This window comes from Choloepus didactylus, chromosome 12, assembly GCF_015220235.1.
Source record: "Choloepus didactylus isolate mChoDid1 chromosome 12, mChoDid1.pri, whole genome shotgun sequence".
NCBI lineage: Eukaryota > Metazoa > Chordata > Mammalia > Pilosa > Megalonychidae > Choloepus > Choloepus didactylus.
In genome coordinates, this window is record NC_051318.1 from 73129482 (window position 1) to 73145739 (window position 16258).

At 35.0% G+C, this 16258-nt stretch overlaps 1 protein-coding gene across 8 annotated transcripts in view; it reads left to right on the forward strand.

The window, feature by feature from the left end:
• Window positions 1-16258, forward strand: part of PCDH9 (protocadherin 9) — a 1016093-nt gene that overhangs the window by 942677 nt on the left and 57158 nt on the right. For 5 of the 8 annotated variants that reach the window (XM_037800546.1, XM_037800549.1, XM_037800548.1 and 2 more), the window contains one exon: window positions 10224-12421. The exons of 2 other annotated variants lie outside the window; for them this stretch is intronic. In XM_037800546.1, the coding sequence (XP_037656474.1) occupies window positions 10224-10597 (374 nt within the window). In that variant the 3' untranslated portion in view covers window positions 10598-12421. Of the gene's footprint in view, window positions 1-10223; window positions 12422-16258 lie in introns of those variants that run through there. One more of the 8 variants, XM_037800557.1, reaches the window with a different exon arrangement.

Consider the following 16258-nt stretch of genomic DNA (forward strand, 5'->3'; position numbering starts at 1 on the left):
CTATAAAATGGAAACTTCTTTAAAACTTGTAAAGAAAGCTCATCACTGTGTCCCAAATGTCAGGGATATTGCTTCAGCAAATCCAAATCACTGGAAGCATCTTTCTCAGTGATGCACAGTTGTTTTCTTTTTTCATATTATACTCTCATGTTACTGTAATATCTTGGGGAAGTACAGAAAAATTGGAACTTAGGAGCAAATGTTTTGTGTAAAAAGACTGATACATGTTCTTTTCACAAAGGGCTGTTAAAAATGACAATCAGATGTGTATTGCATCAAAAGGAGGAATTTTTCTATAACAAGAATTGAATAAAGCAAAAAATTGAGTTACCAGGGGATGGAGTAGGGATAGAGAATAGAGAGTTAAAGCTTAAAATGTACAGAGTTTCAATCTGGAATGATGGAAATATATTGGTAATGGATGGTGGTGATGGTAGCACAACATTGAGAATGTAATTAACAGCACTGAAATACGTATCTGAAAGTAGTTAAAAAAGGAAATATATATATAAAACATATGGCAATAGAATAAAATTAAAAATAAAAATTAGTCCATGGAAACACACAACACAAACAGTGAACCCTAAGTTAAACTATTGTAATAGTACAATTATAAAAATGTGCTTTCAACAATTCTAATGACTGTTCCACACCAATGTAAAGTGTTAATAATGAGGCAGTACAGGGGAATCCTGTATTTTATGCATGATTTTTCTGCATACCCACAACTTCTCTAATAGAAAAAAATGAACAACAACAAAAAAAAAACCACGAGTGAGCTTGATACAAAATTATGTAAAAGTGGCATCTATTTAAAATTCAAGTCTGTCAATCTGTTTAGTCTGATTCTACCCAACAGTAAAAATTCTAAGGAAAATCTGGTCACATAAAAGGCTCAAATATCATACATTATGAAATTTAATGAAGAAACGTGAGGTATCATGTTTTGTTTTTCTTAAGTACCAGTTTTTAGTATTTGAATTAAAGGGTTTCAAGTAATTGGGTTGAAAAACAGCTGATCAACAGGCCAGAAGCTCCTTGTTAATTACACCATTGAGTTAGTCAATGAAGTAACAGTTTTGCTTCCAGGTATAATAAAATGAAATCAAGGGCCACTCAAGTATCCTACCACTTAAGTATAGTTGGAGTTCCATTAAATTGGATTGTTCCACATTTTAAACCTGCATCTTTAAAAGTCAACAATTCAGACAGTTCTCTGACAGCTGTTAACGCATAAACCATAGGAAAATAATTTTGTTTGGTTTGGGTGAGAAGATGAGTCCTGGGAAAACGGGGAGGGAAATACACATGGAGACCTGATATAAATATTTAACTGAGGCAATTTTCAAGAAGCTTTATATTATGTCCTTTTGTTTTTTGCTTTCAGAAATTTAAATGCAGAGACAGATGGCCTGCACAGTTTTATCAGCACTTGTGCCTTTCTACTGTCAAAAACCAAGACCAATAAGCAAACTCACAGACTGCAGATTGTAAAAGGGAATAATTTGAATTAAAAAAAGAAAATCAATAAATGTTTCAGTGTTTAAAAAATCATGATGGGGATTTTAATTACTTTATTTAAGAGAAAGGAAAAAAATGGTATAATGATGAAATTATAGGAAGCATTTATAAGCAGATTAGCATCCTGATCAGGATTCTAAACAGATATTGCATGATGTGGCACAATTAGGACATTATAAAATTTACGAAAAAATTTCAAAGACAGTGAAAACACACACGCACATAATCTCAAGACATTTTAAAAGAATTCATCAAAGACATCGTGTTGAGTGAAATAAGCCAGGAACAAAAGAAGAAGTATTGTATGATTATACCAATATCATATACCCAGAAAGTGCAATTCATCCAGATAGAAAGTAGATTACAGGTAGCCCTGGGGGAGAAGGAGGGAAGTTATTGCTTAATGGGTACAGAGTTTCTGTTTGTAGTGAAGAAAGTATTTTGGTAATATATGGTGGTGATTACATTGTGAATGTAATTAATGCCACAGGTATTTGTTCACTTCAATGTGGTTAAAAGAGAATTTTGAGTTGTCCATATGTTATCAGAATAAAAAGTTAAAAAATAATCAAACATACTGTCTGATACATGTTAGGTGTTAAATAAATATTTGTTGAGGGAATTAATGATTGAAAAATAAATATAATTGTCTATCAATTAAGAAATTGCAGTAACATTCAAAAATAACTATGTCAAAGATAAAGAATAACATTTTAGTGTATGTAATTTTGGTAGTATTAGCAAAAATGCCTTGAAATTTTTAAATGCTATCTATTTTGTGGAGAATCATAGATTTTCAGTCATATTTTGCAAAAACATTTTTAAAGAATGTTTCCCTCCTCTTCAAAAGTATAAAAATTCAGTCAATGGTTCTAAAAATTTAGATAAATGAATTGGAAACTAGTCACTGGTTAGTTTAGTCAGATCCTAAAGTTTCAAAGGGCAGGACTCTCTTAGAGAAGCAACAGAACAACTGTGTTCCCTTTAAAAAGCAATGCTTATTCATCACATTAAAAAAAAAAGTTTTGTTTTGTTTTGTTTTCTTACCCATTCATGACATAGACTTCATGGAAGAAAACTTGGAAGATCTGTCATTTCCCAAAATAATTTTTTTCCCCTTTTAGAAATTTAGGGCAACTATTGGGAATCACATAGGCAGAAATAAAAAAAGTAATCTTCCCTACTTGATGTTATCTCACCATAAAAGCTTACCAAAGCATAAAGCAAAGTATATTTTCTAACAATGCAGCTCACGTTATCAGGTATATGAGAAAATCAGCCACTTAAGAGACTTATCTAAGAATCTACAAAACTTCCATAAATGTATTTACAGACTTTATCAAAATCCTTCATATTTATTTACAAGAATAATTCACAGGAATTATACAAATCTCACAGAAAGATTAATATTATTTAATGGAAAAAAGTCTTTTTTTTTTTGCAATTTTTAGATGGTACACACACATTCTGACTGTAAATGAACACTGTGTCTCAAATTGTCAATTATCTGTAAGAACTTTCAGGATACGGTAGGAAGATATTACTTGGAACAAGGTCTACCTGTAACCTTGTAAAATGATAAACTTCCTAAATCAGTTAAGTGGCTCCTATTCCTTCCCAATGACACCTTTTCCTTCTTACTCAGTTTACTGCTTTTATGGTAGTTACTTATTTTCCTATACAAACTGAGAGCTCCATGAGAATAGTGTGGACATCTGTCTTGTTCACAGCTATCTTCTTGGTGCCTATAACAGTGCCAGCATATAGTACATACTCAGTAAATATTTGTGGAGTAAATAAATGTTATCTGTTCTGAAAGACAAAGGGAATATGTTTTATTTGTTAGAAAGTGTCACTAAATGTCATAGAATTAAGGTCCACACATACACATAGATACATATGCAAACACACAGTTCTTGATCCTTGAGTAATAGTCCTTAAATTTATAAGAAAGATAGCACTGTGTACTAGATGAGGTTATTTTAAAAATAACCTTGTGCTTTTTTGCAATGGATTTGCTACCAGAACACAGGTGTCATGAAAACAATCACAAAGTCTTACACAGAATGGGAACGGAAAAGACTCATATCAACATTGTTTTCATTGGACACACAGATTTGGGCAAATCCACTGCTGATGGTCATCTTACCTACAAATGTGGTGGAACTGTCAAAAGAACCACTGACAAATGTGAGAAGGTGGGTGCTGAGATGCGAAAGGGCTCCTTCAGATATGCCTGGGTCTCAGAGAAACTGAAAGCTGAAGATATCCACAGTGCTATCTTTCTGCAGACATTTGAGACCAGCAAGTATTACGTGACCAATACGATGCTCTGGGACATAGAGACTTTATCAGAAACCTGATTACAGGCACATCCCAGGCTGACTATGCTGTCCTGATGGTTGCTGCTGGCGCTGGTGAATTTGAAGCTGGTTTCCCTGATAATGCCCTTCTGGCTTACACAGTGAATGGGAAACAGTTAATTGCTGGTATTAACAAAATAATATTCATTGCACCACCCTACAGCCAGGAAGTCAGGAAGTGAGGAAATTGTTAAGGAAGTCAGCACCTACACTAAGAAAATTAGCTAAAACCATGACCCAGTAGCATTTGTGCCAATTGCTGGTTGGAATGGTGACAACTTGCCTCTGGGAGGAGCCAAGTGCTAACCTGCCTTGGATCAAGGGATGGATGGAAAGTCACCTGTAAGAATAGAAATGCCAGTGGAAACATGCTACTTGAAGCTCTGGATTACCTCCTTCCACTTAACTCATCCAACTCACAAGCCCTTGCATCTGCCCCTCCAGGACGTCTACAAAGTTGTTGGTATTGGTACTGTCCCTATGGAATGAGTGGAGACTGGTGTTCTCAAACCAGCATGGTGGTCACCTTTGCTCCAGTCAACACTACAACTGAAGTAAATGCTGTCGAAATTCACCATGAAGCTTTGAGTGAAGCCTTGCTGAGGACAAACTGCATTTCAGTGTCAAGAGCATGTCTGTAAAAGATGTTCATTGTGGGAACATGACTGGTGACAGCAAAAATGGCCCACTAACGGAAGCAGCTGGCTTCACTGCTCAGATGGCTATCCTAAACCAGCAAGGCCAACGAACTGGATTGGGTCACAACTCACATTGCTTCCAACTTTGCTGAGCTGAAGGAGAAGACTGATCACTGTTTTGATAACAAGCTGGAACGTGCCCCAAATTCTTGAAATCAGGTGACATTTCCTTCATTGATATGGTTTCGGACAAGCTCATGTAAGTTGAGCGCTTATCTGATTATCCTCCTGGTCATTTTGCTGTTTGTGGTATGAGACAGATAGTTGCTGTGGTAGACAAGAAGGCTTCTGGAGCTGGCGAGGTCACCAAGTCTCCTCAGAAAGCTCAGAAGGCTAAATGAATATTACCCTTAACACCTGCCACCCCACCCTTAATCAGTGGTGGAGGAGTGATTTCAGAACTGTTTGTCTCAATTGGCCATTTAAGTTTAATAGTAAAAGAGTGGTAAATGATAGTGCCTCATAAAACCTTCAGAAGGAATGTTTTGTGGACCATTTGTTTCTTTTGTGTGGCAGTTTTAAGTTACTAGTTTTTAAAAGTAGTTTTTAAATAGAACAAAAATCGGACACAGAATTTTGAGACCCATTAAAACAAAGTTTAGAACCACTAATCAATGTGGCAACATAAAACATCCCCTGAAAAAGCCTCCCCAGAGATTCAGCAAATAAAAGGACAAATTTCACTTGCTTAGATTCTGGAGGAAGGTACAGACTGGAGAAGGGCTCAATAGTAACACTGAATTGAAGAAACAGAAAAACATCAAGAGGAAACTTCTGTCCTGGACCGGCTCGTCCCCTTCCCTCCCACTCACTCAGTCCCATGCAGCCTGGATCCCTCCTGTGTCCCACTGGGGACACAGACTCTAAAGCCACTCACAGCAGTGTGTTAGCATTCCATGCATATGCAGACACAGGGTCCCAGGTCCACAGAGGCCCAGGGCAGAAAAGAGACCCTAGGGATTCTATGAACAACTGCAGGCCAACAAATTAAACATTGTAGATGAAATGGACAATTTCCTAGAAACACACAAACAACCTACACCAACATGAGAAGAAATAGAAGACCTCAACAAACCAATCACAATTAAAGAGATTGAATCAGTCATCAAAAACATCCAAAGAAAACTCCAGGACCAGAAGGCTTCACCGGGGAATTTTATCAAGCTTTCCAAGAAGAATTGACACCATTCCTGCTCAAACTCTTCCAAAAAATTGAAGAAGGAACACTACCTAACTCATTCTCTGAAATCAACACCACCCTAATACCAAAGCTGGATAAAGATACTACAAGAAAATTACAGACCAATCTCTCTAATGAATACAGATGTGAAAATCCTCAACAAAATAATTGCAAACCTAATGCAGCAACACATTAAAAGAGCTATACACCTTGACCAAGTGGGTTTTATTCCAGGTATGCAAGGGTGCATCAACATAATATATTTAGCATAAATACACCACATTTACAAATCAAAAGGGAAAAAAAACACATGATCATCTCGACTGATGCAGAAAAGGCATTTGAAAAATCTAGCATTCTTTCTTAATAAAAACTATTTGAAACATAGGAATCAAAACAGAATTCCTCAACATTATAAAGGGCATATATGAAAAAAGCCACAGCTAACATCATACTCAATGGTCAGAGCCGAAAGCTTCCCTTCTGAGACTTGGAAAAAGATAAGGATGCCCACTGTCACCACTGCTATTCAACTTTGTCCTAGACGTTCTAGCTAAAGCAGTTAGGCAAGAAAAAGGAATCAAAGGCACCCAAATTGGAGAGGAAGAAGTAAAACATTCACTATTTGCAGATGACATGATACTATATTTAGCAAGTCATGAAAAAAACTACAACAAAGCTACTACAGCTAATAAACTAGTTCATTAAAGTAGTGGGATACAAGATCAATATGCAAAAATCATTCATGTTTCCATACACTAGTAATAAGCTATCTGAGGAGGAAATCAAGAAGAAAATTCCATTTACAATAGCAACTAAAAGAATCAAATATCTAGGAATAAACTTAGGCAAGGATGTAAAGGATCTATATTCAGAAAGCTAAAACATTGCTAATAGAAATCAAAGGCGGCTTAAATAAATGGAGAGACATTCTGTGTTAATGACATTCAGCCTTCCAATCCATGAAGTTGTCAATTCTGCCCAGATTCAATGCATTACCAATCAAAATTCCAACAGCCTACTCTGCTGAAGTGGAAAAGCTAATTATCAATTTGGAAAGGAAAGGGGCCTCGGATAGCCAAAACACATCTTGAAAATGAAGAATGAAGTGGGAGGACTCATGCTTCCCGCCATCAAGATATACATACTGATCAATGGAATCAAACTGAGAGTTTAGGACTACTCTTAGATCTATGATAAATTGGTTTCTGACATGGCTATCAAGTCCAGTCAACTGAGACAGAACAGTTTCTTCAGTAGACGGTGCTAGGAGAACTGGATATCCGTAACCAAAAGAATGAAAGAGAACCCCTATCACACACCTTATAAAAAAATTAAGTCAAAACGGATCAAAGACCTAAATATAGGAGCCAGAATCATAAAACTCCTAGAAGAAAATATAAAGAAACGTCTTAAAGATCTTGTGGTAGAAGGTGGTTTCTTAGACCTTACATCCAAAGCATAAGAAACAAACAAAAAAATAGATGGGACTTCCTTAAAATTAAATATTTCTGTGCTTCAAAGGACTCTGTCAAAAGGATGAGAAGGCAGCCAACTCAACAGGAGAAAATATTTGGAAATCACCTATCTGATAAGGGCTTGATATCCAGAATTTATAGAGATACTACAACTCAACAATTAAGGGGCAACCCAATTAAAAAATGGGGAAAAGACATAAATAGACATTTTCCCAAAGAGGAAATGCAAATGTATAAAAAGCACTTGAAATAATGTTCATCTTCACCAGCTATTAGGGAAATGCAAATCAAAACCAGAATGGGCTATTATTTCACACCTATTGGAATGGCCACTATTAAACAAACAGGAAACTACAAGTGTTGGAGAGGATGTGAAGAAATAGGAATTCACTGTCAGTGGGAATGTAAAATGGTACAGCCACTGTGGAAGATGGTTTGGCAGTTCCTCAGAAAGCTATGTAGAGAGCTGTTGTATGATTCATCAATTCCCCTACTAGGCATATACTCAAAAGAACTGAAAGCAGGGATGTGAACAGACATTTGCACACCAATGTTCATAGCGTAATTATTCACAATTTCCAAAAATTGGGAATAACCAAAGTGTCCATCATCACCGACAAATGGATAAACAAAATGTGTATCATTTAGCAGCAGAAGGAATGAAGTCCTGAAGCACATGACAACATGGATGAACCTTGAGGACATTATGTTGGGTGAAAAAAGTCAGACACAAAAGGACAATACATTATGATCTCACTAACATGAACTAATTAAAATATGTAAACTCAGAGATAAAATCTAGAATATGCATTACCAGAGAATAGAATGAGGCTAGAGATTGGTGAGCTTACATGCAGAATTTTGAACTAGGTTGAATTTAATTGTTTGGAAATGGATAGAGGTGATGGTAGCACATTATGGTGGATGTAATTAATTGCACTGAATTATGTGCGTGATTGTGGTTGATAGGGGAAGTTTAGGGTGACATAAGTTACTAGAAGGAAAGCTGGAGATTAAAACATGGGACTTTATAACACAATCTTGTGGTGAATGATGACTGTAATTGACAATACAAATATAAAAAGTTCTTTCATGAACTAGAATATATGTGTATCACTATTATAAGGAGTTGATAGCAGAATGGTATATGGGGGAAAATGCAGCTATTGCAGGCTATGGACTATAGTTAACAGGAATATCTTAATATTCTTTCAACAACAGTAACAAATGTTGGTACCACCCTACTGCTAGGGGCCAATAATACAGAATGATAAGGAATATGGGATGTTTTGGAGTTTTATATTTATTTTTATTTTATTATTTTTGGAGGGAGTAATGAAAATGTTCTAAAATTGATTGTGGTGATGAATACACACCTGAGTGATGATACTGTGAGCTGCTGACTGTATACTTACAATGGATTGTATGTTGTGTGAATATATCTCAATAAAATTGCATTAAAAAAGAAAAACGAAACAAAAAAATTAATGAGAAAAAAAAATATAACCTTGCATATTCTTTCTTTTTTGATGAGCTTGAAGAAAACCCAGTTCTATTCTGAGGTAGCTGATACATTTGAGTTTGTATAAAACAGTGCATTTAGGCAAATTTGTCACATCTCTAGTTCCCATCTGACGTGGCTTGTAGTGTGTTGTTATCTCAGCAGGAACCTTTTCACATGCAGGAAATAATTAGTCCATAGAACTTACCACCTTAAATATTATTAAGACAAATGAGTGTTGATATATATATAAAAAGCCCACAATTTATTGGGCACCTAAAACGATACTAGTGCTAACTTGAATTTTAGTGATGACCAACATTCCAACTGCTTACTTATATTAATGATTAACTAGGCAAACCTGAAGACACGTTTTCAACACTTTTATTCTGATGACTCTCCTTCTGAAAATACTTTATGCCTAAGGCATTTTTACCTCTCCACTTAACCTCACTTGTAAAATCAATTCTTAATTTCTAAGCTATCACTTATCACTTGACTGTTTATTCAAGGGGAAAAACAGCACCAACACCACAAAACCTTTTTCCTTAACTATTTGGCTGTTGTTTTTTGGTAAAGGGCTAGTTGCCTCCTTATACAATCAGAAAAATAAAAGTTTACTTTTGAAATCCTGATGAAAGTGTTTTTGATTGCTTGCTATTGAAAACTGGAAAAGAGAAAAAAACGAGAAATGTCTATAACTTTGACTGTGATCCCCCACCTCCAATGCTAGACTCAATGTGATCCAATTTTGCAACTTTGCTGCAGTTTTATACACATAGAAATCTAGAAAATAGGTTAGATTTGGAAGAAACAAAATGCTGTCTTTGGATGCAAATGGCTTCACAATTGACTTGGAGTTCAGAATGCCTGTAGTTGACCAATTGTATCTTTAGTAATATACTATCATTAAAATATTCTTTAAAAGTAGTATTTAATTTCTTTTAAATGTTGCAAAATTATTTCCATGTGATTTCATATCTGAAAAAAATAAGTGCTTATATGAAAAAACAATATTTTATATCACCTTTTAGAGTATTTGTTTTTAATGGTGTTTGGTTTGATGGCACCCTTAAACTATTTTCTCAGAGTTGTAACATTTACATATTCTTCAATTTTGAAAATTAGAATTGATCTACTTTTCATAATTTCCCATAAATATGAGCATTTTGCTGAAAATTCCTAGAACATAAATTATTATTAATATATATGCTGTGGAAAGAGTTGATAAGAAATGATACATTAAAGATACATCCATTTACCCATACCCATCTTTATCTCTCTATCAATCTACCTTTATACCTATCTACCTACCTACCTATCCATCCATCCATCTATCATGTGTTTTTCTATCTATGTTTCTGGATATAAAGCAATGTTTAAAGAAGAACGTTTTCTTCAAGTTTTCTCTAAGGAGATAATTTCAAATGAAAACTCTAACCATTGTCTTCTCTTATTTTCTCTGTCTTTTGTCCTCTGCAGATGGGCCCCTGGGTCCCCGAGGATTAGCTGAAGCTACAGAGATGTGCACTCAAGAGTGCTTGGTTCTGGGTCACTCTGATAATTGTTGGATGCCTCCTGGCTTGGGTCCATACCAACACCCTAAATCTCCCCTCTCAACCTTTGCACCCCAGAAAGAATGGGTCAAGAAGGACAAGCTGGTGAATGGGCACACCCTGACCAGAGCCTGGAAAGAAGATAGCAGCAGGAATCAGTTCAATGACCGTAAGCAGTATGGCTCCAACGAAGGCCATTTTAACAATGGCAGCCACATGACAGACATTCCTCTGGCAAATCTGAAGTCTTATAAGCAAGCAGGAGGCACTATTGAGAGTCCTAAAGAGCACCAGCTCTAAGAAAAGACTATATTGGACCTAATGACTTTAATCTAAATAGACATGCTAATACCGTGTGTGTCAGAGCTTTATATAGTCAATAGATCTCTACAACTATGCCCCTTATAGCAGGGATATGCATAACTTTGTGTTAGCACAATGGAGGACACAATGTTCTACAAGGTGAGAGAGAAAATAGTTCTGCTAGCCATGTGGTCTTGTTTACTAGAATTGATTACACTCTCTAGAGATCTTTCCATTGTGCAAATATCCTATTATTATAATAATAATAATTATTATTGCATTTTGTTTTTGACCCTGGACTGCTGCTATGACAATAGAATATGCATTTGGAGAGTAAGAAAGTTCCATGGATTAGAGTGACTGACAAACATAACCAGTTAGAAAATTGTGCTCTTTTTTGTCATTGATTTGTGCTGGGACCTCTATACTTGACATTATACTTCAAACACAACATAAAAAATTAAGCATTAAACCTATTGTGCTGTTAACAACGTCAGTGGACACTTGTAAGTCAATCAGTGTTAAAGTATTTGTAAATAGAAACAAGTTATTATTAACAACTTTTGTGTACCTATAACGTTCACCTAAAAATGTTGTAACATAATTCTGTGTTTTATGGTTGCTTTTTTTTTTTTTTTTAATTTGCCTCTTTCTCATTATTTTTGTTGTTTCTTTTAGTGATGGTGTTTCTGCATTAGTAGTCTGTCTGACACACATTGTTCAAAGGATCTCAAACACTTGTGTTTAAAAAAGGTTCTGGAATCTTGCTTCTTGTATGATAGCTTGTGTTGCTGGAATTCCGTAAAATATAACTATATATAATGATGCAAGAAAAAAATGGAAAATTTAAGAAAAAAAGAGAAAAAACAGGATTTCTGCCAAAGCTTGAAATTCAGAACCTATTTTATATCATTTTTTCAAAGTAGGGAAAAGCAAAATCACTTAATTAGTAGCATTAAGTGAGACAGTAATGGGAAATGTTATCCTTCAGAAAGTGATATCCTATGTTTGTCACTCATGCAAAACAAATGTATTAAAATTAGCATATATTGAAGAAAAATCACTATTCAAAAAAATAGTTTCAATTGGGCAAATGTGTGTCTACAACTTTGTTGAAATGGCAGTTTGTGTTGATCCTCATATACAATAATGTTGTTGTAACACAAGTGTTATTAGATCATAGCCACAAAATATTTAATGTGCTGTGCCTTCATGATGTAACAGAACATTCTCCAGGTAGGCTAGTTGGGGGAAATAAAGGGATAAATCTCTAATTATTGCTGTTTAACTGTTTGTTATCATAGTTGGTCAATGCCTGGCAGGTACCAGTATCTTGTCACTTAGGTCAAACCAACAGAGTGACAACTAATGTTAATAAGATCTCAGTTGCACGTGCAAACAAGTCCAATTTTGAACATTCTTAGGAGGTTTTTGTTAAGGCATGACAGATGATTTAAACAAATAAATAGCATGCAACAAAATGTCTTTATTGAAAGAAGTGAAAGTTATCTTAATGCCACGGTTCAACATCAGTTTAAAAGTTAAAAAAAAATTTTAAAAAGGTTTGCTAATCTGATAGTTAATTTGTTCTTACCAAAAATAAAATTACTTTGTAAATAGCAGTTCACTTTTTTCCACCGTACAGTGGAAAATAATGGGTAGGGGTGCATTGCTTATTGCGGTTCATTTTTGTCGGTCTGTGAGGGGTGTTTGATGACTTTGACAGAATAAATATCTAAACAGTTATCCTTGCTACTGCTTTGCCAGTTCTACGTTATTTACAATTATTCAGCTCTTGCAATAAATGTTCTGAATTCCTGATTGTAGTGTGTTAATTTTTGGTCAACATCCTAATAATTCTTTCTACCCTGATTGTTGAATAAATACACATTGATAAATTTTAATTTTTAATTAGAATTCAAGGAGGATTTGTTAGTGGGTTAAATAACTGTCTAAAATTATGGTGCCAAGTTTGAGTTGTACTCCCCTAATGGTCTACAAAATAATTTTCTAGGGAAATTCATGGACAAAGTAGTACATGTTCCAGTTCAAGACAAAGTCTGCAAGTTTCATCAAAGTGAAATCCTGAGTCAGAAAGTGGGCAGGCAGCACTACTCAGCTAATGTGGCTAAATTTTACAAAACAAATCATCTCTGACTTCATGGTTGGATAAGGTAGATCTTTCTGGGATTAAGCCTCAAAAACAGAGCAAAAGTTTCCTCTATTTTTTAAAATTTTTATTATTTTTTTTAAGATTAGGAAAATAGATACAGAAAGCTGTCAAAGATAATAAGACATTCAAACATGTGCCATGTTTTATAGTCATCACAGAACAACTGGGTAAGTGTTCACGTGTGTTGGTGTTTTAGTGCAGATCATCAAGCCTGACTCTTCCTCTAGAGCTTATAAATAGTTGGGAAATGAGACTCAGGAGGTAAGAGACTCAGATACTTGGAGGTAAAGCCAGTGGCTGGCTGAGACGGCCTACCCTTTCACCCCTGAAAAAAACAGACCTAACCATTTAGTCTCAGGCACATAAGTAGCAACACCATTTTTTTTCTCCACAGAGCCAGAGCCTGCCCCAGGACACAGATAGGAAATGAAGTGAGCTACTCCTGACAATAGGCTACTCTGGGGGAAAAAAAAAAAAAAAAGGAACCCATTACTGCCCAGTCTCTTCATTCACTGTTTACCAGACAAGCCACGACCTCTGCCTTGTAGCGTAAATGGTAACAGAAAATAAAATAGCTTTCCCCCATATTTTTCCTTCCCATAAAGGGTGCCCATCTATCTGTGAATAAACTGGAAGGTTGTAAAAGAAATTCCCTCTTCTGCACCAAATATCCTCAAATAAATATTCCAGTATCTCTTTTCATGGCATTTCGTTATATGCTGTGTGTCATTTTAAGATTGATAACATCACAAACCAAGCTGAAGAATTTACTCATGAAGTAAGATAATCCACTAATAATAACTATGCCTTAAATATCATCCATATTCTTTTACTATGTAGAAATTGAATATTAAAAATCATCATTTATCTGGAAATAAAAGACATGTAAATGACCTAGGGATGTACATCTATATGAAAGTTATAACACTAATGACTTTTAGAATCATTATCAAATATTACAATGCTATATATGAGCATATTTTCTGAAGCAGTTATAGAAATAAACTTTATAAAGCTGAAGATGACCTCTTTGAATGAACATCCTTACACATACTCTAATATGAGATAAATATTTAAATAATGGTCATTCATTAATAGACAACTGAGAAGATACTTTGCTGCATTGATGCTATTCACCAAATCTCTTTCAGCATAGAGTGGTGTTCCCTCCTTCTCTCCCCCACCATCCTTCTGTAGCTAAAGCTACAAATGCAGCTGAGGTCTAGTATTTATTAAACTCTCTTGGATAGGAGCCAAGAATGCTTAATTATTATTAGTGAGGAGTTTTGGCAGCAAGGGATGAAAGGGATGCCTTGTTGGTCTCAATTCTAATGTGGATGCCAGGGTGATGATCTGTAAGAGGGCACACCAAACTGTAAAAGGGAGGAGTGATGCTGTGAGGCTAAAAAGTGCTTCATCATTCTGCTTTGTTTTAAGTAAAGCTGATCTTCCCTCCCTAAAGGAGGCTCTTTTATTGGTTCTTTCGTGAGAGATTTCTCTGAAATTCTTCCAACGTTCTTAAAGGCACCTTGATCACATGATGAATTCTCTATAAACTATACTCCCTCTTTCACAAATACCAATCTTTGCACTGTTGAAAAAAATTAAGATAAATCTTAGTAGTGAAACGTCCTTACAAGGCGTTAACAATTAAAACATGACAATCAATGATATTTCATTCATATTCAGTTCAAAATATACATTAATGGATATTCCAAAGATGTCCATTTTTTACTACCTTGATGCCACCACCCTTTTTTAAAAAAAAAAACACATTAAATAAGGACTATTATTTTCCACTTCTATTTATACATTTTATTTTCTTTCATCTCAGGATTCTTAAATTATGTACCAAATTGAAATGAGTATTGTACATTATTTGTCATCCTAAAGTATCACATTATCGGTGAAAGTTTATGGTAAAAAATTTTTTATATTAAAGGTTTTCATTTTTTTATACTTTTCTCTTTTTCATGTCCTTGGATTCTATCTCTATTACCATATATATATTACATAATTATTATAGGACTCATTCCACCCAATATTGTATCTCCATATTTGCAAATATATTCAAGTACAGTGATTTTTAAAATAATATTACAGTTCTATTTTAATACAAACCCTTTTTAAAGGATCTTTGTGACACTTATATTTCAACATTTATTTTTTTCACTTCCAAATTCATCACTGATTTTGATAACATTGACATAATCCTAAATACTCAACAACAGCAATCAAACCTTTACCATGGGACACAATCAAGGTCTCTGCAATACAGTATTAAGTGATTTTAAATAAATGTATACTATTTTTATATTTAATGACATTAAAATTATTGTATTTTAATTAACTATTCACCTAAATAGCTGTGATACAAATCAATTTATATGAGAAGTAATTTTGCTTCATTGCAAAAAAAATTATGAAAAGGTAGAATTAAATTTACACAACATAACATTCATACACAGACAAACATACTTCAATGTCATTTGAGTACATATAATTGTAACTGCAATTTGACTGAGGTGACTGGGCATCAGAGTGCTCCAGTACAGATATAGGGTTGGATACTCCATTCTCCTGGAAACACTTTTTTCTCCTGGCTTTCTAGAAACCATCACTTTTTAATTTCTTCTTACCTGACTGGGCACCTGTTCTCAGACTGTTAATTTCTCCTTTGTTTGGTGACCTTTTCAGGTTTTATAAGGCCCCACCTTTAGTCCTCAAACCCCTTTTATACTTGCTCACTTGGGAAGCTCATCTAATATCATAGCTTTAAATACCTATGAAATGAACTCAAATTTATACTTCCAGACTGGACCTCTCCTGAACTCCAGAATTACTAATCACAATTCCTATTCAACATCTTCCCTGGGATATTTCACAGATTTCTCAAGATCAACACGTCCAGCACAACTTGAAATCTTCCCTCTACAAGCACACACCCTCACAAGTACTGCACCCAACCCTCTAACCTCTCAGTTAACAGCTTATCCATCTAGTTACTCAGGCCAAAATAACTGGAGTTATCCTTGTCTCTTCTCTTTCATATTTTGGGAACATATTTTTCTTTCTGAGTTCAAAATTCTTCCAGAATCCAACCACTTCTCAAAATCTCCTCTGTTACCACTTGGGACTATGCAGCATCACCTCTTTACTTAACTATTACCTGAGCCTCCTAGCTTTTCTCCCTCTAACTTGTCTCCTTTCAAGTATTAACTCATAATGAATTCTAAGAATGAATGATCCTATTAAAACCCACATAAGTTAGATACATTACTCCTTTCCTCACAACACATTAGGGCTCCTCCATTTTTCTCAGAATGAAAGCCAAGCAATGTCCTACAGGACCTAAAAGTTCTGGAAGCTCCAATTTGCTCTGATCTAATCTCCTGCTCTGTTCCTCCTTATTCATTCCATTCTAGCCCACTGGCTCCTTCCTGCTCCTCAAGCATCCAGATATGCTCCTGCCTCAGGCTTTATAT